This window comes from Rosa chinensis, chromosome 7 (assembly GCF_002994745.2).
Source record: "Rosa chinensis cultivar Old Blush chromosome 7, RchiOBHm-V2, whole genome shotgun sequence".
Classification (NCBI taxonomy): Eukaryota; Viridiplantae; Streptophyta; class Magnoliopsida; order Rosales; family Rosaceae; genus Rosa; species Rosa chinensis.
In genome coordinates, this window is record NC_037094.1 from 11,886,938 (window position 1) to 11,901,055 (window position 14,118).

Below are 14,118 nucleotides of genomic sequence, written 5' to 3' on the forward strand. Positions count from 1 at the left end.
GTCAGGTCAAGGGACACCCCCGACGACCGCACCGGAACTGTGCTGGCACGCCCACGCAAAAAAAGAGACTGTTGACCAGCTCAAGAAAAACTGGAGCCAAACACCACCTTTTTTTTTCCAACATTATTGGGAGATAATTGGAGGGGACATCTTTGAGGCAGTTAATAGTTTTCTTCAAACGGGTCAGCTGCTTCGGCAAATCAATTTTACACATATATGTCTCATACCCAAAGTTGATAACCCATAACATATGTCTGATCTTCGTCCAATTGCTTTGTGTAATGTGATTTATAAAATATGTTTGAAGGTGATTGCAAACAGGTTAAAGGTTATTCTTCCTAAGGTGATCTCACCCTTTCAAAGCTCTTTTGTTCTAGGACGTCTGATCACGGATAATATTCTTGTAGCGAATGAAATTGCCCATTTTGTGCATAACAAGAGGGAGGGTACCGATGGTGTTATGGCTTTAAAATTGGACTTAAGGAAGGCTTACGATCGTAGGGAGTGAGTTTTTTTTAGGATGGTTATGGCCCGGTTTGGTTTTGCTCAGGACTGGATTAATATGGTGATGAATTGTGTTTCTTCGGTCATGTATTCTTTTTTTATCAGAGGGAAGCTCAGGGGCTATGTGACACCAAGTAGGGGTTTACGTCAAGGCGACCCGCTATTACCTTATTTATTCCTCATTGGGCCTGAAGGTGTCTCTGCTCTACTGCAATAGAAACATGCTTTGGGTTTGTTGCCGGGTATTGAGATTTGTGACAATGCCCCCTCTATTAATCATTTGCTTTTCGCAGATGATAGTATGATTTAAGCTCAGGCATCCTTGGAAAATTGTTATGAGCTTCAAGAGGTTATAGAGACTTATGGTAGGGCTTCGGGGTAGATTGTTAACTTTGATAAAAGTTCCGTAGCGTTTAGCAAGAATGTTTCACATGAGATGAGGGAGGAAGTGGCTACTTGTTTGGGGGGTGCAGATGGTTGATGTACATGAAAAATATATTGGGCTTCCCACTTATGTGGGCAGTAAGAAGATGGCTACCTTTCAGTATATCAAGGACAAATTGGCGAATAAGCTATCTGTTAGGAAGGGGAAAATGCTAAGTGGTGCGGGAAAAGATATTCTCATTCGTGTGGTGGCTGCAGCACTACCTACATATGCAATGAGTGTATTATAGCTGACAATTTTTTTGTGATGATTTGGAACATATGTGTGCTCGTTTTTGGTGGGGAAGCACCCTAAATAAGCGGAAAATTCATTGGAAGACTGGGGGCGCTTTGTGCAATCCAAAGGAGGAAGGTGGATTAGGGTTTCGTAGTTTGGCGGTACCATGTTAGCAAAGCAGGCTTGGAGGATACTTATCAACCCCTCATCTTTAATTGCGCGTTTGTATAAGGCGAAGTACTATCTTGAGACATCATATTGGGAGGCTATTCCTCTTGCATCCCCCTCGTATTCTTGGCGGAGTATTTTCTCTACTCGAGAGTTGTTGAAAGAAAGTTGTTGTTGGCAAGTGGGTGATGGAAGAGACATTCGAGTATTCACCGATAATTAGTTACTAAGGTCACCTATTGGGAGGCCTACAGCTTTAACTTTAGGTCAAAATGAAGTTAGCCACGTCAGTGACTTAATTTTGACCAAAGGAGTCTGGAAAGTTCATGGTAAATTCGTTTTCCATCTTATGAAAATGGGCAAATGAACTACTTTCTTTTCCGCACACTAAACGAGACCTTAGGTACTCAGTTCAGTGAGTTGGTGTGTAACTGTGGTATCGATTCTGAAACAGTTAAACAATGTTATGTTTATTAAATTACAATTACAATTACGTAATTCTCTGCATTCTTATTAATTAAGGACAACATAGCATTAATTAATGAATACCAAATACACAGCGGTTATCTAGAAGCCGATGTCCTCAAAAAATTCAAAAGAGTAGTTATGAAGATGGTGGTGATCTAGACTAGGGTCCATTAAATAATTAGGATTGTAGAGATTTAGGTCATCCTGATTATTATTGTAAAACCAAAAGGAGCTCTGGTCACAATTGTTATTGCTACCCATCATCATCGTCTCCCACATCCCACTGAACCCAACACCACTATCTCGACTGATCATCATCTCCTGATCATGATCATCATCACATCCATGGCGAGCTGGTGCTGCTGCTTCACCATAGTCGTCGCTATTCGAATCAGGTAGTGGCTGCTGCTGTAGCTCTGCAGAGTTGGACTGTTCTTTTGGACTACTTGCTTGTTGGTCTGAGGAAGTAGTAGTAGTACTACTACTACTATGACTTCTACTTCTACTCTTGGCTTTGCTCTTTACACCTTTGTAGTTGTTGACCACACCGAGCTTTTTGCTCAAATGAGAATTCCAGTGGTTCTTTACTTGGTTGTCGGTTCTTCCCGGAACCCGTCCGGCTATCAGAGACCACCTAAAGTGCAGTAAAAACAGCCAAAACTATCAGATCAGAGCAAGCTAGAAATTACTTTTTATCATTGTCGGCGTGCAGTGAAAACAAAGACAGCAACTAGTTGAACGTCTAGTCATCCAATTCCAGCTAGCTACCAATTAAGTATTAATGACCAGCTTCTAATGCATGCAGTAGTATCGGTACTAGTACTAGCTATATGTTAGGTAGCTAGAGTAATTATGGTTGAAATAATTGTGCTCTAGCTACCCCTGAGTTCGTTGGGGTTGGACTCACTTATTCGGAACCATACTCTTCATATTATGATGAACCGCCAAGAAAGATGGAATATTTAACACTAGAGTAGACTAGTAGAGTAATGCAGAAGAAGATGTCTAGCTAGCTTAGGTAGATCTATATAGAACGTGTATCAGTTCATTCAACACAGCTAGCTGTACCCGGATCTTAATTTTTTAGAGAAAGACCGAGTTAAACAGAATAGTCATGAGCATATGAAATGAAAGTATGTTATATATTATAACAAAAATGAACTAGAATGAAGTAGTAATGGTGGTGGTGGACTGGCCTGTTTCCGAGGAGGTTATGGAGGCGAATGATGAGATCGTTTTCTTCCTCAGAGAAGTCGCCACGCTTCACAGTGGGGCTCAGATAGTTCATCCACCTCAATCTGCAGCTTTTCCCACACCTCTTCAATCCTACATACATCACATTGCAGAATACTTACTGTAAATATATATAGGAGAAGGGAGAACAAATTAAAGTAGTTGTAAATATTAGCAAGAGTTAGCAGTAAGTTATTACCTGTGACTTTGGTGACTCGATTCCACTTGCCTTTTCCATGGACTCTGATATACTCGGTTAGAATTCTGTCTTCCTCCGCTGTCCATAGACCTTTCTTATATCCATGATTCCTTCCACTACCTTCCATTACTGCTAATTAAGCTAGCTAGCTGTACAGTTCCCTCGCTTCTGAAGCAAACCAAAGCAAGAAACCAAGAGTAGTATATATAGTAGTACTGTTGAAACACAAAGGGAGAACGTGGAGAGAAAAGGTAGAGAGCTTTTAACTTGTAAGAAAGACCAGATCAAGCACTATTTGGGTGTTGGGAGAAGCGTTGGCTAGTTCAGTATTATTGTGGCGGTAGATATATAGCTAGTATATATGTTGGGACTTGGGTTGGGGGAGAGAGTATTTATTCCGTATATTATTGTTCTATTATCAGGGTGTGAATGAATTGTGATGGTTAGTGGGTGGCCATTTAGTGTCAACATCTGCTGTAGTGAACATGATACTGAAATTATTCAAATTACTGCTTGTACGTATGTAATTGTGTACACTTCAATAGCATGTCATCTTATATTATTGCTATGTGGGAGCCATGTAAACAAACTAAAGATTGAAGCGACCTATCCATAAGTACTCAAAAGGTTAAAGAATTGAGTACTGTGTGTCTATATATATATATATATATATCAATGTATTTTTTTAATATTAATGTACGATATTAAAGTGATCACATATTTTTAGGGCCTAGTATTTCAATTTTCAATTCTACAATAGGAACCGAGTTCAAACTTTGAATTTTTGTTCCACATTCCACAAACAAGGTTGAAGCCAACGGATCGAACTTTGTGACCTCATTTCATTATTGGCACATGCACGAGAGTACAAAAGCCTGCGATAAACAAACCACCCCCCCCCCCCCCCCCCCCCCCCGCAAAAAAAAAATTAGACAAGACCTGAAGATTGAGAGACTGATGAAGCGAACTTGAGGTTGGAGGATTCGATTATGAAACATTGAAACTAATACAAAATGACAACCCAAACTTAACTAATCAACTGGGAAATGATCAATTAGAACTACATGTATATTACTTAATGGCCAGAATCAAAACCTAATTAAAGCATATTGATAATACCTGGCTATCTATATGTATATCCTTAAATATAACACTACAAGTCTTAAAGAGATTAAGAAAATACTTGCACATTCATGCTTCTCATGCCCTAAACCAATATTAAACCAATGTGAAGAAAAATGCCGACGCACAAACAGCAAAAAACGAAAAGGCACACCAAAAGTAGTCTATAGCTTTACGTATGTGAAACACATTGGTCTAGAAATTAAGATAAGATAGATGACAAAAATGTGAATGATGGAATGCCACGTGCTTTATCATGCCCACACACACACACTTATACGTACATTAATGTGAGTGCTATACGTATAAAAAATAGAGAGTACATTCTTCTCATCAATGATTGAAGTATATACAATGAATAAATAATCATTGAGATGAATTCAACAGAAAAAGATAAGAGAGTAAAACATAGAAATTACTCTATGCTCCCAGTAAAACATGATCTTGGTTTCGCATATATTCGCATATACGAATCGGTGAAACAGTTTGCTTTTTGTTTTGGTTCACTTTCACGTAACGCACTCTTTCTTTCTTAACGTTTTCAATTTTCATGTCCTGCTGGAAACTTGAGGTACCTTCACACCTTGCACCTGTTCGATCAGTCTATTCCTAACTCTCTCGCTGTACACGAATTTCTAGGAATAACTAAAGCTAGTGGTGAACTGCATGCCGTGGGAATTTGTACCAATGAAATTGAAAAGAAAATTTTTTATGTAGCTTCGCAGAGAGATTCTCTTTCGATCTCGATCTGCAAATGGATTACCAAAGTTTTCTTCTGGGTTCTGATGAGGTAACTTATCATGATTCGTTCGTACAGTTTTTTTTTTTTTGATGCTATCCGTACACCACTAGAATCATTCGGTTTTGTTTCCTTTCTCCCCAAAACGCCCGTGTGGAGAGAGAGAGAGAGAGAGACGGGCTGATCCACATATTGCATGGGGTGGGCTCAAAATTTTCGACCAAAAAAAAAAAAATCTATATATAGTGTCATTAAAACGTCGTCGGCTTAATGTTGAAGTCCACCAAAAAATAATTAGAGATCGGTCTCTGATCTCCTCTCTATCATTTCAGTCACTTATTAGCGATTGAGCCCTCATTTTCTTCTTCACTTACGTTTCTCACTCTCGTTTCTATAGCCTTCAAATACTCTCGCCTCTCGGCATCCATCAACGACAATACAACATGGTACTTTTTACATTTGTACATAGTTGTACTGAAATTTATTTTTGGTTTTTGCCTAAAAGAAGACACCTGAATATGTAACCCACCCCATTTTTGAATCATAGATCCTGAGAGAGAGAGAGAGAGAGAAGGTAGGCTTTCAAGCTCCTCTTCTATTCAAAATGCAAGGTTGACAGTATTTCACTATTTCTACATTGATGTATGACATGCCTTTTCACATATAACAAAAATAAATCTAGAGGGTAAAAAACGTAATGTATATTACACACTCGTATAATGTAGAATGTATTAATATATATATATTTAAAACTTAAACTTGCTGAACATCCCATGCCTTTCATTTCGATGTGTGTGACAGTGTGAGTGCATTAAAGTCGAAAGATTTCCTACCTTTGTTTGAAGAACTTAAAGTACAATATCAGAATTTTGTCTGTAAAAGGTTCAAATTTTGAATCTTTCAACTCCCAATTCTCATATAGGCTCGTTCAGTTAGTTATCTACGAGACTAGCTACGAGATCAATGTAATGCTATGATTATATGAATGTGAGTGTATACATAAATATCACAGTTTAGGGTTCAATTCAATTGACAATTCAAACCAGAACCTCTTAGGGTTTTCTATTTCAGATGAGCTAGCTAGTAGGTAGACCCCTCGTGACCGTGGTCATTTTACCATCAACTCTGAACCGCCCAACGTGAAGATGATTACACCATGACCATCATTAATTACTCATCTTGTACTAAACTAAGAATCACATGCATGGCTGCATGCATGCTACCCATTTTGGTACTTCATCTAGCTCGATCATGAAATCAAAACGACAACGAGTCAACTAAGAAAGTGACAGAGTCAATTAAAATCTACGCAATCATAGTTTCAAAGATTAAGAAGGAGACGAGTCAGATAAAGAGATCTGGGATGGTCGATAGAGGATCTAGTTCTAGACTTCTAGTATTGAGTGCGAGGTGAGTAAGACACACGAAAAAGCAACAACAACAAAAAATCACTGTCGCGAGCTACTAAGCAACAGTGAGAAGCTTCGAAAATCGAAATCAAAAGCAAACAAAAACCAAAGGCATTCAATGAGATTACCACAGGTCCATTCCGTAGTCTCACTCATTCATACCATGCACCACCTTCTTCACCTCCATGTGATCGAAGCTGTTTTGTTATCAATGCCTCAATTATCAAAAATTGCAGAGAGCTTTGTCTATGTGCTGCTGTTCTTACGTGTCAAGACTGTATTGGTCATGGCTGAACCAGTCCGTGATCGTTTTGATCCAAAGTTGCTGAGATTTTTTGATACTGCACAAGAAGATCCAGTATGTGGCAATCATGATGTTTTGGAATACATAGTTCTAATTTGTTGTGTGTTAGAGAATTTTCTGACTACATTATCTATCTAACTTACCCTTCATTACGTACTACACCTGTTTTTGATGCCAATCCAAGTTCACCAATGTTCTCAACAACAATAACGACAAACTCAACTAGGTTTTTGCAAATCAGAGACAACAACTTTCCCAACTATAGGGATAAATGTTTGTTTCTGTAATTAAAAAAAAATTAATTAAAAAAAAAAAAAATATATATATATATATATATAGAGGGATAAATGCTTTTAACAAATAAACAACTAGCACCGCAAACTCAATCCATGCACCAGTTGGGAACAAAATAATTGATAGGAAAATTCGTCTAAACAATGTCTGAACTTTTCCAGACTATTAATTTTCATACCTATATTTCAAAAAACATCAAAATGGTACTTGACGATTTAAGTCCGACCCAACTTTCGTACCTAGAAACAGTAAAATCGTTAACTCTGTTAACTTTTGAAGGGTATTTTCATCATTTTACTATTCATCATCCTATCTCTCTGCAACTTCACCCTTTGTTCTCTCTTCTGGTTTCACTTCTCTGCACCTTTCATGCCGTCGATCATAGTATTCCAACTAGCTGTACACCTTTCTATCATCTCATCGAACAATGTCCTCGCTAAGATCATATTCCCTACACGAGTAAGAGAAGAAAACATTGTAGTCCATGCAAAACATCTCTCTTAGGCATTTGATCGAACACCTTCTGGGCTTCACCAATTCGTCCCAGCTTCGAATACAAATCAATCAAAGCAGTCTGAACAAACACATGTCTCTTGAGAAAAACAACCATAGAAACAAGTCAAAAAAGAAAACCCAAATCAGATCAACCAAGAAAAGTGAACTGATGATGCCCATTTCACAAAGAGGAGCCCGTCGTCGCCAACCGAGATGTTGGCTTTCCGGTTGATTTCCGGCTTCTCTCTAGAGATACTTGAGACTTCGTGGGTCTGATGACTCGGAGAAACACTCGGTGCTAGTTAAGGTCAGGGTTCTTGGAGTACTTGTATTTTCTGCCTGGAATTGAAGGGCTTGAGGGAGACGAAGGCGTGCATATGGATTTGAATGTTGCTTCGGCGTCGAAAGAGGAGTCGCCCGTAGCGATGGTGGCTATTCTGGTGGCGGAGTCGAGGTGGCGCTCGCGGCGGACGTCATCCTCGATTTCTTGCTGGGCACTGCGGCTTCTCGGCGTTGGCGTTGTTCCACCGCGGGAATCAGACCTCTGTGAGTGGGCTGTTCTGGAGTTGGTTGTGGGTCGGGTTTGGGTTCACCGGTGGCGCGAAAATGGGGCAATCGAAGAAGCAGCAATCGAGAGAGATAGAGATAGCGCTTTGTCCTTAGTTTGATGAAGCAGCAATCGAAGAAGAAGAAAGAAAGAAAGAAAGAATTAGTTATCAATAGATCTGAGAGTCTGGTTTGGTGATGGTTTCAGATAAGATGAATAGTAGAATGATTTAAATACCCTTCAAAAGTTAACAAAGTTAATGATTTTATTGTTGCTAGGTACGGAAGTTGGGTCGGGCTTAAATTGTCAAATACCATTTTGATGTTTTTTGAAATATAGGCATGAAAATTAATAGTATGAAAAAGTTTAGACACTGTTTGAACGAATTTCCCTAATTAATATAAGGGAGAGGATCCTCTCCGGAGCAATGAAATTGCCTGAGCTGCCTAAGCTTTTAATCATGTAATGACACTTGTAAAACAACATCTACTGGTCTACAATAGTGCCACATAAGAGCAAGTCCACTGGTGTGTTTTTGACCGTCACCAGCTAGGAAAAGTTTAGGTGGTAACCATGGAGGGGGAAAATGGGTTTCTAGCGGTGGGTTTTTGGCTGGCCAAAAGTCAGACTTTCTTGATCGAAGCCAAGAAAAAAGGCAAGGCCATGACAATTTTATTGACCCAGCCAAGAAGCCTGCCAGCTCGGAAGAGAGGTGAACGTGGGTGACGTCATCTACACAAGTGGAGAAGGCAACGCGCTCAAGTCCCCGAGAGGATGCTGGAAAAGTGAAATTCTGGCCGGGTCATGTAGCAAGGCTGTGGGAGGCCTTCGATCTCCTTCTGGGTTGCGTGGTGAGGTGAGGCACTACTGTGCGGAGGACGAGCGAGTCGATCGAGGCGAGCCCGTATGGCCTGGGTCCGCGGCTGGAGGACACACGACGCAACGCCGAAAAACTCGGGTCGGGTAGGTCGATACCTGGCGGGTCTAAGGAGACATAGAGGAGAGAGAAGAGAGAGTTTTAGGGGTGAAAGTGAAGAAAAGAGGAAAAACCTGTCCTTATGAAAAAGGACCAGAAATTTTTGCAATTTATAGAAAATTTTCAAAAATTTATAACTAATTCATACGAACTTGGATTTTTGTGTTGCACACATGCACGAACTCGTATTAACGATCCCTATAACTTTCATGAAGGAAGTTTTCCCAAATTATGTATGTATAAAAAGTTAATTTTCGAGACCCCCCTAAATAACGTTTGTTTAGAAAATAAAATCGATTCGAAACCAAATTTCTCATAAAACAACTGACGAAACAGTCTCAATATTCATAATTCAAGTATCCAAACAATTATTGAATTACAAAATCGACATTAATTATCCATAAATCTCAATTATTATCATCTATTTACATCAAATCTATTTTTATTTTTCAATAAAAACAAAATAAATTTAATGAACAGTAAATCTCACAAGTCAAAAAACAGAACGGGTGGAAACCTATGTCCAGTGGCAGTGAACAATTTCTTGACTTTTCGACTTTAACATTTCTTAATTACGGGTAGACTTGCTCTGATGAGACATCTAAAATTTCAACCAAAAGCAAAGAAAGAGAAGGGTAACGACTCCTTCACTCAGAGTACTGGAGAGTCTGGGAGCCATTCGAGCTCTTGGTTTAGAATCTCTTGGCTGCCAAATAAAAACTACATCGTCGTGGCTATTCTTGCATACAGAGAAACAAAACTCGGTGCAGAGAACTACCTTTTAAGATTGGTTGGGATTCAATTGATGGGACGACATTGAGGATCCAAGTATTACCTACAACAAGTAAGTCAAAGACGAATTTGGGACGAAATGGTTGGGATTCAATTGATGGGTTCGAACTTTTGGGGTGGGTGTTCCATTAATGGGTTGGTTCTTCTGTTCTATTGAAGAACAAGATCTGGGTATATGGGTAAACCATCAAGGGAACATATTCATTAAACACAAATCATTTGCAAAATCCAATTAGACAAGGTTGTGATTTTCTGCAAAACCAACAAAGAGAGGAATGAGATAAATGTAAAATTATAGCCACCATGATTGAATAAATTAGGCGACCCAAAATTTGATTTACCCAGATCCACCGGAATTAAACAACTAGATTTATATTTCTACAACATCAGTAGTCTATTTTATGGCGAAGTGGCAGGTGATTTCGTTATAGAGAGAATGAGAGGAAAGGAGAAGATGGTCTGCTACAGTAGATAAGCATTTGAATTTAGAAAAAGCAATCAGTTGTGGGTAAGCTGCGTTGAGTGAGAGAGAATAAATCATCACTTCCCAGCATAATTCTGCATATACCCAATATTTCAAGCTACTATTCTCTTCTTATTTAGTCTCAGCTGTAGAACAGACCAGCAACGAAGAACTGAGAGAAGGAGGCGTGAAGGAAGAGAATAGAGAGAGAAGAACAGCAAAATAAGACAAATTAAAGTTTATCGTAGACCTTTAGATTAATTATATCCACATGTCATTATTTAGTCAAAATATTAGGAAGCTCGGGATGGGAATGAGCTTAGGAGAGATCCACTCTCTTGATGTAAGTGGGGTTACACTCTAACTACGTACGTGATGAGTGGCGTTTTGATCAATTTCTGGCAAACTGACACATTGACCAAGCAGCCTAGCTTGTCGTCAAACAATAATTATTAAGGGACCAAGTAGTATAGTGTAGGTCTCAACATCTGGAATAGTTCTCAGACCTAGATTCGAGGGATAGGGCAACTTATGCAATGATGATTTACACTGCTAGTCAGCAGCTTCTTGTCCACATTGAGGTCTCAACGTCTGGAATAGTTCTCAGACCTAGATTTGAGGGATAGGGCATCTTATGCAATGATGATTTACACTGCTAGTCAGCAGCTTCTTGTCCATGTTGAATCTGAGGCGAATAAACAAACAGTATCGTTGCAGTCTTTATATTCTGGAACATTTTCACTTCTTTGAATATTTCCTTCTGAGCAATGTTGGGATTAGGTCAAGTTTATTTTGAAAATGGGAAAGTCCAGAGGTGCATAACGATCTACATGATGAAATCTCCCGCTCAAATAACAAGTTTCTAAGTTCTAAGGTAAATAACACTAAAATAAAATCTGAGTTGTGACATCTCTACTGGTGCAAGGGTTGACGGGACTCGGACGGCTCATGTACAAGATCATTTTAGCACGGTACTGCGGTCTTCACTGGATTTTGGTGTCTTTGTAATCCGTTCAAGACAAAATCTCTTGGATGAAAAAAAAATTGGGCGAGTTTGACAGCTAGAAAGCTTGCACTTCTGGAATTGTCATGCTACAAGAAAAGCATTAAAGATACAGTTCATATCACTAAAGAAATTGGAGAAATAATACAGAAACACAGACAACGAAGACAAGTGATTGAATCATAACGTAATGGACTAACTTGCTAAGTCATTGATCTTCTTCAAAAGCTTATCCACCATACCAATCTGCTGTACCCCACTAAGGGACTCCGAGTTCATAATTGCATTAGCAACTATGATCACCTTATCTGCTTCAGTAGCGTTCACCTAGAAGTTGACAAGAATATGTAAGGAAAGTCTTTTTTTTTTTAAAGGGATCAGAACAGTGTTTGCAACATGAAAATGTCCCAATTGAATAAGTTTAGTCAAGACCCTAGCAAAGGTTTATCAAGCCTAGCAAGCAATGAGCTTAGTGTTAAATAGATGCCAATCGCAAATAAATTAACTACTGAGATGCAATGGACATGAGAAACTGCTTAAACACATTTTTTCTTTTTCAAGAAAGAGGTCCTCAAGAAGTATACCCAAACACGGCCATTTAAACCAACTGCTATTTCAAAGGAGATGTTCCTCCCAAGTGCTGCAAGAACTGGGCATGTTGGTGAACTCAGCAGCCTGAAAACAAAATTATAGTTAAAATACCATACTGGAAAGAACCCCTCCACATGTAGCTCTTTTGTGTACCAAGAGCAGACAAACATGTAGCCAAGCACTCAAGCAAATTTTTACGTATCATAGCAAGGGGAGCTACATCTCACATTCTTGAAAGGCCAGTTGAGCATTCAAACATGTAGCCATCTTTAAGGGAACCATACTCTGCTGCTTTTCCACCAGCTATAGATCAAACAATTAAAACAAGGTCAATCATACAAATTGATTCAACAAAAAATCAAAATTACTGATACAGGAAAAATAAATGAGCAAATAAGGCATGCGGGAGATGGAGAAAGATAAAGATTGAAAACCAACCATCAGTGCATGACAACTCAGGGTTCATACCAGGGTTTGCCTTCACGACCCGAACATAAAGCAATGTACCTACCTGCAAAGCAACTCATTAAGCCATAGGAGGATATTGTAAAGCCCTGAATTCAGAGATTTCTCTGCACTTACATAAAAAGAGAAGGACTAAAATTATAACAAGAAATTATAGCTGTTTCAGTACAGCGGCTCCCCTAGAGGCCCCCCTCCCCACCAAAAATTATTTGTAAAGGCTATGTCTTTCAAGTATTAGTTGAAAACTGACATCCTATATAGAACATTTATAGAACTACTTCATATATCCTAACAAAAACAAGGCCTAATCATGTTTTATATGCTGTCTTATCAGTTGCAGAGGTAAGGCACAGTCACCAACAAGAAGATCAAACACAAACTTCAAGCTCATAGAAGCTCCCAGAATCACCCTGATATACAGTAGATATATAATACACACATGAACACCTTTGAAATATTCATGTTTTGACCATCTTGACTTTTTCATTACTCAAAAACATTATCATATTTCTCAAAGATATAATTCTGCTTCCTACACAAACACAGACACACCGCTATTAAGAATAAAAGAGCATTTCAATTAAGATTGTAAAGAAAAAAGGAACACTGTGTGCTTAAAAAGTTCATGGTTCCAAATACTTATATTAGCAACAAGAATTATCATCTGATTTCTTCAAATATATAGAACTGCGTCACACTTGACACATTCACCTCCAAAAACTACATACCTACCTACTGAATCAGTTTCACATCTTTTTTGAACCTCCCCGCCCTCCCAAACTTTTCTTTGACAAACCAAACAAGTATGGAGTATGTATCTTACACATATGACTCCAGTCCCCTATACAATAGTTTAGGTCGCAAACTATCCAAAATCATCTACATTGTACACCACACAAGAAATAATGGAAAGTAGCAATAGTACAAACATGATTTGCACTATAAACAGACCTCAAACTTTGGTATGTTTCTCCTGGTTCCTCCTTCGAAAGCAAGCACGGGCAAAAACGCCAGCGAAGGCCCCTTAATGTCCACCAGAAAATTCTAAACCCACACAAACAAAACCAAAAGATGATAAACAAAATGCCAGCACCGAAAATCCAACACCATATACACAATCTTACATCTGCTTTAGAGTCCACCACGATTCCAAGAACAGAATCCTCCACACAAGGCACATACTGCGCAAACAATCGTCAGCATTGAAATTGAGTAGTACTATGTGCAAGAAAAGATCGAAACTTTTTCGAATGTGAATGTGGGCTTGTACTGACCCGTTTCTGGGACGTTTCGACCCAGTACTTGTTGGGCCTTGAGAACCTCAACGTTCCGGCCTTCATCGCAGCTATTGCATCGCAGTCCTGCCGGAGACCCCCGCCCAGTTTGATGGTCTGGTTCGCCATTTCTGTTAGGTCAAGAACCACATCTCCCGGAACCTAAACCACCATGAAATTGTTAAATTCCCAAAAAAAAAAAAATCCAATCTCTTATGGTTTAGGGAAGAAGAAAGGGAAGTACTTACGACTGATTGGTCTACGAAGTTCGCCGGCGCTATCTCGGCCATTGATAGTTTCTCTGACTGGTGATCGGCGACTAGGTTGGGGGGAAGCAGGGTTTGAGTATAAAGTATAAAGAAGAAGAAGACGACGACGAATGGGTATTTAAGTCATTTAAACCCTAATTTT

The 14,118-nt window shown here is 39.1% G+C and overlaps 2 protein-coding genes across 4 annotated transcripts; both read right to left on the reverse strand.

The window, feature by feature from the left end:
• Nucleotides 1–1,823: 1,823 nt before the first annotated feature.
• On the reverse strand, nucleotides 1,824–3,586 carry LOC112179724 (transcription factor WER). Its single transcript, XM_024318196.2, has 3 exons — nucleotides 3,234–3,586; nucleotides 2,998–3,127; nucleotides 1,824–2,435 (listed from the first exon to the last, which is right to left on the reverse strand). Exons 1-3 carry the CDS (start codon nucleotides 3,358–3,360, stop codon nucleotides 1,901–1,903), a joined length of 792 nt encoding a protein of 263 aa, XP_024173964.1. The 5' UTR covers nucleotides 3,361–3,586; the 3' UTR covers nucleotides 1,824–1,900.
• A 7,481-nt stretch (nucleotides 3,587–11,067) lies between these two features.
• LOC112177269 (putative exosome complex component rrp40) lies at nucleotides 11,068–14,116 on the reverse strand. 3 transcript variants are annotated; one of them, XM_024315572.2, is made up of 9 exons: nucleotides 13,956–14,116; nucleotides 13,708–13,869; nucleotides 13,558–13,614; nucleotides 13,385–13,477; nucleotides 12,437–12,479; nucleotides 12,196–12,271; nucleotides 11,962–12,052; nucleotides 11,578–11,704; nucleotides 11,068–11,466 (listed from the first exon to the last, which is right to left on the reverse strand). In XM_024315572.2, exons 1-9 carry the CDS (start codon nucleotides 13,995–13,997, stop codon nucleotides 11,462–11,464), a joined length of 696 nt encoding a protein of 231 aa, XP_024171340.1. In that variant the 5' UTR covers nucleotides 13,998–14,116; the 3' UTR covers nucleotides 11,068–11,461. The 3 variants fall into 3 exon arrangements, with proteins under 3 accessions (XP_024171340.1, XP_024171341.1, XP_024171339.1); XM_024315573.2 differs by having other exon boundaries at nucleotides 11,620–11,704; nucleotides 12,407–12,479; XM_024315571.2 differs by having other exon boundaries at nucleotides 12,407–12,479.
• Between the last annotated feature and the right edge of the window lie 2 nt (nucleotides 14,117–14,118).

Excerpts from the sequence above, each read along its gene's own strand:
- LOC112179724 (XM_024318196.2), bottom strand. The coding sequence starts at position 3,360 with ATGGAAGGTAGTGGAAGGAATCATGGATATAAGAAAGGTCTATGGACA. Across the intron at positions 3,128-3,233 it reads TCGAGTCACCAAAGTCACAG|GATTGAAGAGGTGTGGGAAA; the intron begins GTAATAACTTAC and ends TGATGTATGTAG. Across the intron at positions 2,436-2,997 it reads CATAACCTCCTCGGAAACAG|GTGGTCTCTGATAGCCGGAC; the intron begins GCCAGTCCACCA and ends ACTGCACTTTAG.
- LOC112177269 (XM_024315571.2), bottom strand. The coding sequence starts at position 13,997 with ATGGCCGAGATAGCGCCGGCGAACTTCGTAGACCAATCAGTC. Across the intron at positions 13,615-13,707 it reads TCGAAACGTCCCAGAAACGG|TATGTGCCTTGTGTGGAGGA; the intron begins GTCAGTACAAGC and ends TTGTTTGCGCAG. Across the intron at positions 13,478-13,557 it reads TGGTGGACTCTAAAGCAGAT|AATTTTCTGGTGGACATTAA; the intron begins GTAAGATTGTGT and ends GTGTGGGTTTAG.